The sequence below is a fragment of the Lemur catta genome, chromosome 5 (genome assembly GCF_020740605.2).
Source record: "Lemur catta isolate mLemCat1 chromosome 5, mLemCat1.pri, whole genome shotgun sequence".
Taxonomy (NCBI): domain Eukaryota; kingdom Metazoa; phylum Chordata; class Mammalia; order Primates; family Lemuridae; genus Lemur; species Lemur catta.
In genome coordinates, this window is record NC_059132.1 from 2,343,910 (window position 1) to 2,357,918 (window position 14,009).

A 14,009-nucleotide genomic window follows, 5' to 3' on the forward strand; every position below is an offset into this window, starting at 1 on the left:
AAGCCAGCGTGTACCCGGGAAGCGGCAAGCGTCTGCAGCACAACCTGCCCCAGCACAGCTGCACAGGCTACCAGCTTCCCCAGGGCCCAGAGCCCCAGCCTCGGCAGTCCCCACTCGTTCTCATGAACTGTTTAGGGTTCGCCAGATAATGAGTTCTCCCCCCTTCGCTGCCTCAGGAGCCAGGCTGGGCCAGGTTTCTCCACTAAATGTGTCGGGAAGAAAGCGCACTGCACCTGCCAGAGAAGGGAGGGTCTCCTCCAGGCCACGCTGCTCAGAAACTTCCTTCTTTCCACCCTGATTCTCCCAGCCCAGGCAGCCCACCTAAGTCTCAGCAGGCCAGAGGCTAAGTAGGGCTTTTCTGTGCCCCTGCGGGAGCCCAACCTCCAAGAGAAGGCTCTGGAATGCACTCAGGATCTGAGGCTGGTCCAATGGAGCAGTCCCGAAAGACCCTGATCCTGGGGCCCAGAGAGGCCCAGACAGGCCCCCTGCCACACAGGGGCGGCGCTGGGGCTAGTGCAGAGGGCAGGCTGCTGCCCTGTCTGCCGGGAAGGGCCCCTGCCCCCTGCCCCCACCCCGAGATGCTCTGGCCCTGGGAGGATCCCAAGCACCCGTGGGGCAGCCGATGCCACCCAAATGCAGAGGGCTTTTTGGGGCTCCCCCAACAACCACAGGGGAGACTCCAACTCCTCTTCTCCACAGCCCCTGCCCCTCACCCTGCCCGGGGTCACACTCTACACTCCAATGCAGGCAACAGCCAACAACTTCGTATGTCTCTTTCCAGACCTTTCTCCCCCTACAAAATTGCATATATGTGTGTGTTCAGATAAAAATGCAGGTAGACTTCCCTTCTGTAGGTATTCTTTCACCGTGAATGGCAGCACATTGCACATATTGCCCTGAAAGTTGCTCGTCACCTAACACTCTCTTAGGGCTCCCTGCACGTCAGGCTCACAGAACGGCGCGGTGCCAGGTGCCACTTCTTCCTTGGCGGCCTTGTTCTGTCTGAACTGTGCTTTATTTAGTTAGTCCTCTAGCGATGGGCATTCAAGCCGTTTCCAGGTTTTCGCTGGTACAAACAATGTTGTAATGACCGTTTTGAACAGGCCTCCTTGTGCCCCCAGGAGAGGGCCTCCCCGAGGGACACTCCTGGACGTGGACCCGCACTCTCTCCTCTCCGCCTTCCAACCTGGGGCGACTGCAGGTCTCTCCTTCACTTCTAGCAGTTCGCTAACGTAGTGTCCTGAACAAAGGGCAGTTCCGTCCTCAGGAGGGTCCCCCGGGGATTAACGCCATGCTCTGTACCCCGCCGAGTGCTGTGAACCAGGCAGACAGCATTCATCTCTCTGGAACATCCTTCACCCTCCCTGTCTCATAAGAGTCACCCACTACCTGTGTGCAGGTGCATCCCCAGCCCTTTCTTAAGAAACTCTCTTAGCCATTTCAACCTTCAGGCTCCTAAGATGGCTCGTTTTACCTTGACCGTCCTGCATCTGCTTGAGGACCTGTCCTCCTAAATGGGCCTCAATCGCATGAAGACAGGATTTGGACCTGAAACTCACTGCCCTAGCACAGAGCCTTGTTTGTATGGGCACTCGTAAATGCGTGCCACGTCTAACGGAGCCAGTTACCGCCAGTGTGGCTGTGAGCTTATCAGTAAACACATGGGAAGGGTCTTTATAGGACTGTCAGACAGGAGGAGATTTGCTCTGATTTATCAGAAAGCCTGGGAAAGGTGAAAGGGTTTTGCTTATGCTGCTCCACTTGACTTGGAGCCAGTGCCTTTGGTCCTTGGGGGTTCTTGGATTGGGCTGGGCCCCTCGGATCAGAGTGGGGCGTCTCACACTTTCACTCTGGGTTGGCTGGCCCCTCACTTGGCTGCAGTTACTAGCTGCTGCCAGTTTCTGGGGAGGTGTTTGGAGGCCCCAGGGATCTTCGTTTCCTTCTGCCATCTGCGGCCACTGGGCTGGGTCTGAGAGTCTGAGAGGGACAGGTGGCCTGGCTGGCACATTATGCAGACATCTCCTGGGACTGGTCAGTACCATCTCTGGACTGGCTGGCTAAGGCTCCAGAGGGGTGCCCCTCCCAGGCCTGGGTTTGTCGTGCACCCCAGTAAGCGCCAAGCCTGGATCTTGCCAGGCCGTGTCTTCAGCCACAGGCACAGCCCTGGGTCGCTTTTCCCTCTGTTGCAAACCCAGCTGTAGTTTCTGCCTGCAGCTTGGGAGGCAGAAGCTGCTCTTTTTGTCCTCTGCTGAATGTCAAAGTATGTGTCTTGCACAGGGCTTGCACATAGTAGGCACTCTGGAAATATTTACTGAATGACTAATAGAATAAATGTTCATCCTCCTTTAGTGGAAACCACCTCATGCCACTGACTATACGTAGGAGGGCAAAGATTGGATTCCAGAAACAGAGGAGACAGAAGGAAGTGTGAGCAAACCTTAATCTGCATCCTTACTTGCAATCAGCAAGTCCTCCCAGATTCCGTTCTTCCCCTTGAGGATTCTCAGGAATTCTCCAGGAACCCTAAGGTTATAGGGCAGGTGTTGTAACCCAACGTTCCTAACCTCTAAACTTGTGCTACTTCGAGTGTGATCTGCGGACTAGCGGCATAAGCATCAGCTGCAAACTTGTTAGAAATGCAGACTCTCAGGCCCCACCCCAGACTTAATGACCAGAATCTGCACTTGAAGAAGATCACAGGTGATGTGTGTGCACGTTGTATTTGGACAAGCGTTGCCTTAAGCGGCGAGTGAGCACACATAGGCCTGGAACCCCAACGGGGACTTCTCACCTGGCACAGAGACGGGCTGCTGGGGAGTGTGGCTAACTACAACTGGGGCTTCTGCCCACCTTGATGACTCAGCCAAATTACTGAGCAGATATTTTCTGTCTCTCTGGCCATTGAATACTGCCTGGAAGATAGCAGGCACTCAACAAATACTCAATGAATGAGTGTGGAACAAATCTCACACTATTTTCTCAATGTAGGGTGCTTAGGGTATGCTAGATCTCTGCATCTAGACATTGAAACTGGAAGTTACGTGAAAGGATTTTTCTTCCCAGTAAGGATCCCCGGAAGAACAGCTATTATCTAATGAGCAATTACAGTGCCAGGCCAGTGCTTAGAACCATGCGGACATGCTCTCGGGGTTCCATAAAGTGTAGTTCAAGGTCAAGGGCATCAAGAATGACCATACGCTTGTTAAAAGTTGCAGATCCCTGGGCCTTGCCCTAGCACTGCCCATTGGTAACCTCTGGGATTAAGGCCCAGAAATCTGCATTTTTAACAAACATCCTATGCACATTAAGGTTTGGAAAAGATTGTATCCCTAGTGTACAGAAGAGGAAACTAGGCACAGAGAGGTTAACTGACTTGTATAAAGTCACAGAGCTGGTGAATGGTGGAGACAGGACTCAAACCCAGGAATGCCTGACTCTGAAATCCATAGTTTTAACCATGTGGTCTATCACACTGGAAAAAATGATGTCCAGGCTGACTGTGTGTATGCAGCCATACATATGCTTTGTGTGTGTTTCATGTGTCGACAAAGGTTGCTAGACCGAGAGCTCTCAGAGCAGTGTGTTTTATTTCTCTCAGTATCTGCAGCATCCATTACTGTGCCTAACACATAGAAGACGCTCAGCAAATGTTGTTTGAATTGAATTCAAACATGTTTACCCATCTCTACACATATTCACAGATAAACATACACAGAGGACATCTCATTTTCAGGCAGCATCTTGGGACAAGTTGTGACAACTATAAACTTTCCCACTCTCTCCTGGCACCACCCCACTGACATGGCTCTTGTCAAGGCCACCAATGACCTCCATGCTGCTGAACCCAATGATCAGCTCTCAATCCTCAGCTTACCCGACCCTTCAGCAGCTGTGAACACAGGGCTTTCCTCCCTGCTAAAACTCTCTCTTCCTTTGGCTTCCAGGACATTCCTCCTATATCTCCAGAGGCTTTTTTTAAAAGAACATCTTTGTTGATTCCTATGCATCTTCTGGACCTCTTAACCTTGTAGTGCCCAAGGGTGCCCTCCTTGAGCTTCTCTTTCTACACTTACTTCTTTGATCACAAACTGCTTTAGAGCTTTAAATACCATCTGTCTGCTGACCACTCTCAAACGATGTCTTCAGCCCAGACCTCATCCCCGAGCTGAGGCTGTCATGTCTAGCTGTCTATGGGATGGCTGAACTTGGAGTCTAATAGGCATCTCAAGCTTCACATGTCCAACACCGAGCTCCTTATCCTCCCCCAAAACCTACTGCCTCCAGTTTCCCCCAACTCAGTTGATGGCAGCTCCATCTTTCCCTTGGCTCAAGGTAAATTCTTACCAACGTCCTTGACTTCTTTCTTTCTCTCCCATTCCATCAACAAATTCTGTGAGAGCTGCTTGGGAAATATATACATAATTTGACCACTTCTCACCACTTGACTGCTACCACTCTGGTCCCACCATCTCTCACCTGGTTTATGCCAGTGACCTCCGAAACAGTCTTCCGGCTTCAGCCTTGTCCCCTCCAACCTGTTCTCCATGTAACAGCTGAGTGACCTGTAAAATCCAGTGTCAGATCACGTCACTCTTCTGCTCAAAACCCTCCAGCAAAAGCCAAATTCCTAACAATGACCTCCAAGGCCCTATATAATCTCTTCCATCGACACATCAAGCACGTTGCTGCCCCGGAGCCTTTGCACTTGCCGGTCTCTGTAGAGACCGTGGCCCTTAACTTCTGCGTGCGTGTGTCACAGACTGTTCTGGCAGTCTGTGAAGCCTATGGACACCTTCTGAGGAGAGTGTCTTTGAATCTATACAAACAGTTCCATCAGTTATAAAGAAAACCAATTATAGTGAAATACAACTCTCAAAATATTTTTAAAATGTGTAATATAGTAATATGTGTGCCTCTTTATTAATTCATTAAATCACAAGAGCTAGCGACATAATTTTGAAGTGGTGATGAGTGTTATGATATCTTAAGATATTTGCAACAACTGTAGTATGACATGAAAATATCTATGATTTCTACTAGCAACAATGTCACAGGTGCTGTTATCATCACTGATATGTTGCCTGTACTCATAACTGAAGAATGTTAAATTTTAATTAGTGAAAATAAAGTTGTAATTTTTTTTTCCTCCCCTAAGGTCAAGATGCCCCGAATTCTATCCACAGACCTATGGAGAGGGGAGTCTGTGGACTCCAGGTTGAGAAGCTCAGGCTTAGAACATGCCTCACACGCGTGCAGATTCCTACATGCAGTTTGCCCTTCACCTCCATTTCTCACAAGCTGCCTTCTCAGTGAGACCCTCCCTGACCGCTCCACACTGCACCCCCACACTGTGCACCACCCCTCTACTTATTTTTCTCCATAGCACGTAATGACCGTCAACATCACATATTGTTTAATTGTGTCTCTCCTTCCACAAGAAAGTCAGTTCCGCAAGACCAGGCATTTTTTCTGCTTGGTTTGTGCTGTGTCCCCAGCACCTAGCATGGAGCCTGGCATACAGGAGGCACTTAATAAATACTTGTTAAAAAAATGAATGATTAACATCTCCAAGAACTCTGCTTCTTCTCATTTTCTTCCTGTAAAAAGTTAATGAATGATTTGGGAGACTTTTAATAGATTAAAGAGTTATAATTAGCTTTATCGTTATCATTCTGTTAACGCTTCCAAGGTTAACCTTAAACAGTGGCAGAGAGCCCTGGGAATCCGGGGATTCTGACCGGCTTCCGGTCTCAAACAAGAGGTCTTTTCAAGGACTCGGTAGAGGGCCTGGGTCTCACCCCAAGTTCAGGGAACCATCTCAGAGGCAAAGTGCTGCTCACAGAATTCTCTTCCTTGGCCCCCCCATCCCCAGTCAAACCAGTAATCCTAATACTTTCTGTTTCTGGCACTGGGGTAACATGAAAACCACACAGGTCTCGAGGTCAGCTGGACCTAGGAGCCAATTCTGCCACCATTACTAGCTGTGTAACTGCTGGTAAGTTGCTAAACCTTTCTGAACAGGTAAGACGGGGGTGCTGTGAGGATGAAATGGAGCAGCTCACACAGCGCACGGCCCAGAGCAGGTGCTCTTTAAAATGGTCATCCCTTCCCTCCTCCACCTCTAGAGAGCTTTTCATCACTGCTTGCCAGTTCATGGGATCCTGACATGTAAACACTTTGTGACCAGACCCAACCGGAGCAGTCCCCTTAGCAGTGCCACTGTAAACTGGTGCCTCCACTCCCACCCCAGACATGTGGCTGAGACTGCTGTCTGGACCTTGCTGTCAAGCCTACAGTCAATCACAGTTTTCTCTCCTCCTTTTGCCTAGGCTGGGAGACCTTGTATATGTCCTCACAGCGGGTAAGACAGAAATTATTGTCCCCTAGTTTTCCAGTGCTAAGAGCTTTCAGTGGGCACTTTCATCCTTCCAAAAAAACTTAGGTACCAGGCAAAGTGCTAAAGCGCACTGTGTACTCTGAGCCAGGCCCTGCTTTACACATGCAGCACATATATGTACAAATATACATATATGCATGTGTGCACACATGGCCTCAGGGACCCTCCAACTACTCCATTTTACAAGAGCAAAAAGAGACCCAGAAAGATGAATTCACTTGCCCATATCACAGAGTTTCTGAACTGCGAAGCCAGAACTAGAACCCAGGTATTTAACCACCTTGTTACACACTCCCAGCCTGCGACACCTGTTTCCAGACACTGAGCTTGGCTTGGGGAAAAAATTCTAATGGGCCACTGAGAGCCAGAGCTCGGTTTAACCAGGAGGTGACACCCAGCCCCTCCTCTTGCCAGACGATGCTCCTCAGACTTTGTGAATGAAGGCCAAGGAAGAGAAATATTGCAGTGATTCCCTTTGAGCTCATATTTCTTTCTTGTTGCAAAAAGTGCTTATTTCAGCATCCATCATCTCCCTCTTTGTTGGGTAGACAATCCACCCTGTCGGAGGATTTGTGCCGTTATTATGAGTTTGTTTATTATTAGATTTATTTCTCCTATAAGCAAATGTGTTCACAACATTCCATCGGGGAATCTTCTTAATTGTCACATAAATGTCATCTTATGTAAATTGAATATTTATCTTTCCACAGAAGGGGGTGGAGAGGAAAAAACAACCTTTAGTCTTGCAGAGGGAAGGCGACTCCTGTCCCCATTCACAACTCACCCACGTGCCTTCAAAGCCAAAGGTGAGCTTAAAAAAATTATTGGATCATCTTTGAGAGACAGCCGAGGGACAGGGAAGAAAAAGTTGGCAACGATGCTTTGGGGATGTTGAGCCAGGCTCCCAGATCTCCCCCCAACCTGCACCCGAAGCCAGACCGCCCCCTCCCCAACTAAGGGCATTCTGAGGAGGCTGAAGCTTGACCCCATCCCTCCCCATCCAGGAGGCCAGCCCTTCCCCTTCCTCGAGAGAAGGTGAGCGCGGCGGGCGCAGCGGGTTGGGTGGGTGTGGCCCGCGGCTCTGGGAACAGAACCAAGGCCCCGCCACCGCCGGCGAGCAGCCCGACAGCCCGCCCGCCTGGCGAGCGCAGGCTCTTCTTCCAGAAACTGCGAGGATCCGAGCGCACTGTTTGTGCACCACAAGGTCAAGTCGGGAAGTGGAGCCGGAGGAGGAGGGGCGAGGAGGCGAAGGGTGGGGAGAGGGGCGCCCCGCTTCCTCGCCAAGTGCCAGCCCTTGGAAGTTGCCCCTCGTTTTTTAACCCTTTAGGGGGGATGGAGGGATTAGCAAGGGGGAAGGGGATGCCCCGGGGCGAAATCCTACAGAGGCCAGGACGTGCAGCCCAGCTACCCACCCACCCATCACTGCGTTCCCCACCCCCCGGAAATGCGGGGCAGCGTTAGGCGCCAGTAGGCACCAGGGAGGGGGAGAGGGCGACAAGCCCACTAGGGACCCTGTCTACGGACCGCCCCTCTTTTCTTGAGGTCGCCCACAATTTCAAGTTTCCCCCGCCCGGGATGTTAGTTTCCATTTGGGGGGGAGGGCCGCGCCCCCTCCCCCAGGCTCGCGCGCGCCCCTCCCCTCCCCTCCTCGCCTGCCAGCACTTTCTGCTCACTTCTGGCGCCGCAAAACGCCACGCGATTTATTCGATTCGCATTTTAAAGCCAGCGATTCAGAAGCAGGGCCTAGGGCGAGGGTCTTCCAGAGCTGGAGTCCCGGGGGGCGGGGTGCTGGGTGCAAACCTCGTTCCCTCCGCGAGTGTCGCCTCCGGGCTGTTATTTGCAAAGAAACGTCTTTTTGACGCAGGGAGAAATGGCAAATTTTAAGTACGTCATTAATATGGCGCCAAAAGATTTTTTTAAGTATAAGCTTGCTTTCTTTCTTTTTTTTTTTTTTTTTTTTAAGGTTGCGGGGGGCGCCGCCCGGGTCTGGGGCGCGAAGGGGGCGGGGTGTGAGCAGAAAGTGCGAGTGCGCGAGTGGAGGGGCGGGGTGCGAGTGTGCGAAGTGTGAGCAGACCTGGTGGGACTTGCTTGGGCGCAGCCGCCGCTCGGGCCCGGCCCTGGGGACAGGGCGGGCTGGGGGCGCCCCAGAGTCCACGGGGAGTCCGAGCCAAGGGTGCGGGCAGGCGGGCGGCCGGGCAGGCACCCTCCCCCCGGGGCCCGCAACGCTACCTGGACCTGCCGCGGGAGCCAAACAACTGGGCGGGGGGGGAGCCGGGGGGTGTCGGCAGCGGAGATCCGAGTGAATAAGAAAAAAGTAGCTACTCCCCCTCCCTCGCTCCTCCTGCCCGCCCCCACCCCACCCCCACCCCAACACATTTTTTTTTTCTAAAGAGATCACAAGGAAGTCTTGGTTTAAAAAGAAACAGAAACATATACAGGGGGTTGGTGAATGGTGCCGACCGCGGCCATCGCAGTTGGAGGCTGTATTTTGGGGGGGTGAGAAGCGTCCATGGAGTTACTTTGCGCCCACTCCTAGCAGCACCGGCTCAGGTCCGGCGGGCTGACCGTCCCCGGCAGGGGCGTGGGGCCGGGGACGCCACGGGCCCGGCCGCCTCCCTCGCCGCGACCCCGGATGGATGCGCGCCCCCCGCCCTCCCGCGCCGGCCCCGGGAGCTCCTGGTTTCGGGAGCATCCTTCCCGCGCCGGCCCCCGCCGCGGCGCGTAGCCGAGGGCAGCGCCCCCCGGGAGGGCACCGCGGAGCAAGGTAAGATCCAGCCCCCGGCGGATGAGCCCTGCGCATCTCCACAGCGTTATTTGGTGTTTTTGCAACAGATCTGCCAGCGCTCCTCGCTCGCTCGCTCGCTCCCTCTCTCTCCCGCTGGCTGCCTGTTCTAGGAAGCCAGCGCGCGGGGGGTGGGGGGATGCACGGCACCGGCGAGAGATTGCGCATGTTGGTCAGTCGCGTTTTAAAGAGTACAGTGCGGGGAGGCCGAGAGGGGCGCATGCAACAACAACTTTTGGAAGGGTGAGCTTGGCGACCTTCTTTATTAATGACTGCGGCAAAGCGCCCCCAGGCCAGCGAGGGGGCGCGGGCGGGCGGGGGCGCGCTGGGGCTGCAACTTGCCCCGCGGGCTCCGGCCCGGCGGCGGGGCCGCGACTGGAGATGGGTACCGGTAGGGGTCGGGGGTCGAGCGGCGGGGGGGCGGGGGCTCAGAGAACCCGGAGCTATCTGTCCTCCTGTCTCCCCGAGTTTCATTTTGTTGATACGCAGCACGTCCGGGCGCCGAACCGGGCTGAGCCGGTGCACATGACCTCGCGCTGGGCTCACGTGCAGCCGGTCCGGTCCCAGACACCTTCCGGGGGCCACCGCCTCCGCCCTGTCGCCCCCTCTCCGGGCCGGCTGCACGCGGGCGCTGCACGCGGGGGCAGCATGCTCGGCTTCTGGGCTCCGAGGCTCTGCACAAATTAGACACAGTTTTCCTGGAGGGGCGGGGGACACCTTTTCCAGGTGAGTGTGGAGGGTGCGGAGCCCCGGCGCCGGGGCGCGGGCTGGGGTCGGGGGCAGCACCCCCTCCGCGGCCGCGCGGGAGTCCGGCGGGGGAGAGGCGCGGGGCGAGTGGAAATGTACCGGCGGCGGCCGGAGCGGCGGGTGCGCGCCCGCGGGGCGACGGCAGGGGGCGTGGCCCTTGTTTACCTTATCCCAACTCGGCCGGTTCGCGTCCCGCTCTGGGGACAGAGCCGCAGTCCCCCTGCCCTCCGCCTCCGCCCCTGCGCCCTGGGTGGTACCGGGAATACGCGGGCGAAGGCTGGCGGCGGCCCCTGTCCGGGGCGCACACACCTGATCCCCAGATGAGTGACGCTGCAGCCCCCGCCCCCACCGAGCTCTGCTGCAGTCCCTCCGCCGGCTCCCCGGCCCCGCCCCGCCCCCGGCGGTGGCATCTTCCCGGCCTCACCGCCTTCCTCCTCGCCCTCCCTTCTTCCCACCCACTCGCCTGCGCCTGCGGAGCGGCTCCCGCCCGCCTCCTCCCCGCCTGGGTGCAGACTTGGGGCTCCCGCGGCCGCTTCCCGCCCATCCCTGGGTCCCGAAACACCCTCTTCCTCGGCCGAGGGGTGAGGGGTCGACTTGGAGATTCGTGGCTGTGCTGCCGGTGACGAGGCCGTCCGCGAGACGGCCGGGAAGGCTCCTCGCAGCTTCCAGAGGCCCAGCCCCCGCACCCCTCCCTTACTACGCACAGCGGCCCCCTCCCCCGGGCCCGGCCGCCCCTTCCGGCGGCTCCCAAGCCCCTCCCCAGCACCGGGCGTCCAGCCCACCCACCGCCCGGCGCCGCCCCCGGCCCGAACCGCCTCTTGCCCTTCCTCCGCCGGGGCCTGAGCCCCCCGCAGCCACCTCCGGCTCCTCCTCCCGGCTCCGGCGGCAGGAATCGCGCCGGCGCGCCTCCGGCCTGCGCTCCCGCGGGCCGCCTCCAGGGGCAGGCTGGAGGCGCGCACCCCCTCCCGGTCGCCTCGGCTGCCGCCGCTGGCCCGGGCACTTTTTTACCAGCTTGGCCCCTGGCCTCGTGCCGGGGGCTGCAGGAGGGGGAGGGGCGCCGCGTTTCTTTGCCCTGTGCCCGGGGCACGCTGCGGCCGGCGGTCTTAATTGCAGGGTTCCAGACCTCGCCCCTGCGCCTGGCACCCCAGGCTCATCTTATGCAGGATTGCGAGGCACAAAGTTTTATCCTGGGTCAGTTTGCAGGGGGTCATGCGGACACGGTGTGGCTTGCATCAACAGCAGTTCCAAAGGAGTTAGGACGGGGCTGCATGGGCCCTGCTGCCTTGCCTTTGTTGGAAGGAGGAGGAGCCCAGAGTTCTGAGCCCGGAGAAGCTGTCAGGAGGCTTCCTGCAAACATTTATGTTTGCAGACTGAGTTTTGGGCCTGGGAGGTGGTAGGGCCGCGTGGCCCCTCCTCCCAGAGTGGCACTAACTCCCTCCCTTAACTGGTAAAATTCCCAGTAGGACATTTGGCAAAAGGGCTGGGCAGGGAGCTGCCAACCGGGCCTGGCCCTGTTTCCTGGGTTCCCAGGGTGTTGGCTTCTCCCCTACCCTGCCTTCCTCTCTCACCTTAGGCCCCAGATGAACACACCATCCCTCCTGTCCCATCTTCCTCAGACGGGTTGGGACTCGCAGAGCGATCTAACAAGCAGAGGAGGAAAATAACAACAGAATAACTGTAAGAAGGAAGGAATGAGTAATAAAGCTGACCCAGGCAGAGAGGAGGGCTTTCATGTTTAAGAGATGCTATTTGCTTTTTAGGTCACAGGCTGCAAAAACAGGCTTTGATCCGAAGTGGGCGAATAATTTATTGAGAAAGTTTGCATGGTAGGAGAAAAAAGGGATGTTTGTTTGATCTGGAGCCCTCTCAGTTGTCCCAAGTGCTGCTGGCTGTTGTTTTGAGTGGAAAAGGATTTGGTTCTGCAGCAAATGCTTCGCAGGGGGAAGTCCTCGCCCCAGGCAGCAGGACTTACAGTGAATGTTGGTTTTGAAACTGTTTGGCCGAGGGTCTTCCCAGCACTTTTGGAGATGAAGTGTTTAAGGATAGTTATTTGGGCTCAGGATGCAGCAAACGTTTCCAGAACGTTTTCCCATCCAAAATGCTTTTCCTTTCCCTAAATTGCCTGGCCGAACAGCCAGTACCAGCGATCCAAGAGGCTGTCAGAAATCTCCACTTAGCTTTCATTGACAGGTGAGGTGGGACTGCTGGTCCCCGGGCCCCAGATACACCACCGCAGTCTTGCAGTTAGGCCTTTGACACTGACTCTCACATCCTTGTGGTTGGGGGCAGGGTGTTCTGGTTGTAACCGGTGCTCCTGTGCACAAGGAGGTGCTTGTCTTACGCTCATGACCTGGGGAAAGAGGCTTCTAGTCCAAAGTCTTTCACAGCACGTGCAGCCCGCCCTCCGGGACCTCACAGTTCTCTCTTTAGGTTCTCTGAGGGGGAGGACAGGTGAGAGTTGGGGGGATTAGGATACCCCTGGCTTGCCTTGTCCTCCACAAAGGACATGTACCATGTGGCTCAAAAGCCACAGGTCCCAGCTCCAAGCTCCCCTTCACACAGCTCCCAGGAATACCCCCGTCCACACCCAGGAACTTACAGGCCTGTGTACTGTAGCCTACGGGGATGGGCTACACCCTCTGCAGTCAGCTTAGATTTGAGTCCTGCCTGTGCAGTTACCAGCTGTGATAATGGCTCTGTGCCTCAGTTTCTTTATCTGCTTAGTAACAGCACCTGCCTCCTGGCAGGTGGGCAGAATGAGCCACACATTGCCTAAGAAAGATGTAGCCCAAAGCTGGGCATGTGGTAAGTACTTGATTAGTATCAGCCGTTCTTACTGTTTTTATTCATGACCTGGGGAGGGCCCCAGTGCAGCTTTGACCTTTGATCTCTCACCTTTAGGCTAGGCCAGAGAGCCAGCTCCCTTCTTTGAAGAAGGGGTCAGAGGATCCTGCCGAGGCCAGCGGGCAGCCGGATGTGGGAACGAGCGGCCCGAGCTTTGCCCTCTCTGAGGCGAAGAGTAGGGTGAGAAGGTGTAAAGGACAAAGCAGACCAAGCCCTCCTCCTCCCAGCACCCCTTGGTGTGTCCCCAGACATGGCCCTGAGGGTGGGCATGGGCGGCATGTGCTAGGGGGGCTGGGTGCCCCCTGGGACGCTTGGCATCGCAGGTGGGCAGTGATGGGTGTCGCAGGAGGGTTCAGGCTCCCCGGACTGGGAGAAGCCGGTTGGGAAGCCGGGGCGAGGGGTGCGGGGTGAGGGGTCCGGGCGGCAGCCCCCTGCTCCACGTACAGAACCGTTTCTGTAACTGCAACTGCTGTCCCCGAGAAGGCATTAAAGTTAATGAGAGATAGGAAAGAGGGGGGCTCTGACCCCCGTTTAAAGTGGTTTAAGAGTGTGCAGCTCTTGTTTTCTGAATGTCTGGCCTTCCCGACACAAGGAGGCTCTGAGGACAGGTTTTCCAGCCGAAATATCATTAAATTGTATTAGCATCTTATTACACACACGCCTTAGCGGTCTGCCTCAGACAGGGAGAGTTTTTGTTTCTCTTTGAAAGATTGTGTCTGGAATGGTAAATTGCCTGCTTGAAAGCCCTTTTTCCCCCCCTTTTTTTAAGGAGGAGGACGAAATCCTGCTGTGTGTGGTGGCGGGCAGGGCAGGCCTGGTGGCCCCTGGAGAGGAGAAGCTGGAGGCCAGGCTGGGGTGTTTTAACTGCCCGGGGAGCGGCTGCAGTAGCCGGCCTGAAAGGCCCACTGTTCCCAGGGTCAGCTGGACGGGCGTTAATGGAGGCCCAGGGTGTTTATTTGAGTTTGTTTGCAGAGAGGTCTTTAAAGGGGGCTGGCATTGGTGCTTCAAGTCCAGACCTGAGGCCCCCACCAAGACCAATGGCTAGTGCTGCCAAGAAAACATCTGCCACCAAATTGCTGCCCTATTACTGAGTTGACATTGATCATTAGCCAGGAGCCCAACCAAATAAAGCCTCCTGGAAAATGTGTGAGGTTAAGACGGGGAAGGCAGGCTGTGAAAATAGGGCGAAATCTTGGGCTGGGGTGTTTGTTCCTGCAACCCACAGGCAGGCCAGCTGGG

General features: G+C 55.7%; 2 protein-coding genes and 1 long non-coding RNA gene across 10 annotated transcripts in view; 1 reads left to right on the forward strand and 2 right to left on the reverse strand.

The window, feature by feature from the left end:
• Positions 1 to 799: 799 nt before the first annotated feature.
• On the reverse strand, positions 800 to 8,664 carry LOC123637782. Its single transcript, XR_006735062.1, has 4 exons — positions 8,627 to 8,664; positions 8,071 to 8,248; positions 4,477 to 4,562; positions 800 to 1,313 (listed from the first exon to the last, which is right to left on the reverse strand). It is a non-coding gene; the product is annotated as an uncharacterized LOC123637782 (long non-coding RNA).
• Positions 7,490 to 14,009, forward strand: part of JADE2 (jade family PHD finger 2) — a 51,362-nt gene continuing 44,842 nt past the window's right edge. The window contains exons 1-2 of one of the 8 annotated variants that reach the window (XM_045550803.1): positions 7,498 to 7,601; positions 11,500 to 13,006. The gene's annotated coding sequence lies outside the window, so the exon portion shown is untranslated. Of the gene's footprint in view, positions 7,602 to 9,072; positions 9,162 to 9,255; positions 9,423 to 10,947; positions 13,007 to 14,009 lie in introns of those variants that run through there. The other 7 variants (XM_045550804.1, XM_045550805.1, XM_045550809.1 and 4 more) reach the window with 7 other exon arrangements.
• LOC123638725 (translation initiation factor IF-2-like) lies at positions 8,792 to 12,434 on the reverse strand. Its single transcript, XM_045552559.1, has 4 exons — positions 12,343 to 12,434; positions 12,196 to 12,240; positions 10,390 to 10,913; positions 8,792 to 9,853 (listed from the first exon to the last, which is right to left on the reverse strand). The coding sequence occupies exons 1-4, from the start codon at positions 12,432 to 12,434 to the stop codon at positions 8,913 to 8,915; spliced, it is 1,602 nt and encodes a 533-aa protein (XP_045408515.1). The 3' UTR covers positions 8,792 to 8,912.

Coding starts and splice junctions, on each gene's coding strand:
- LOC123638725 (XM_045552559.1), bottom strand. CDS start 12,434: ATGTCCTTTGTGGAGGACAAGGCAAGCCAGGGGTATCCTAATCCCCCC. Junction 12,241..12,342: donor GAGAACCTAAAGAGAGAACT/GTGAGGTCCCGG, acceptor CCTTGTGCACAG/GAGCACCGGTTACAACCAGA. Junction 10,914..12,195: donor CTGCCCCCAACCACAAGGAT/GTGAGAGTCAGT, acceptor TGCCCGGGCCAG/CGGCGGCAGCCGAGGCGACC.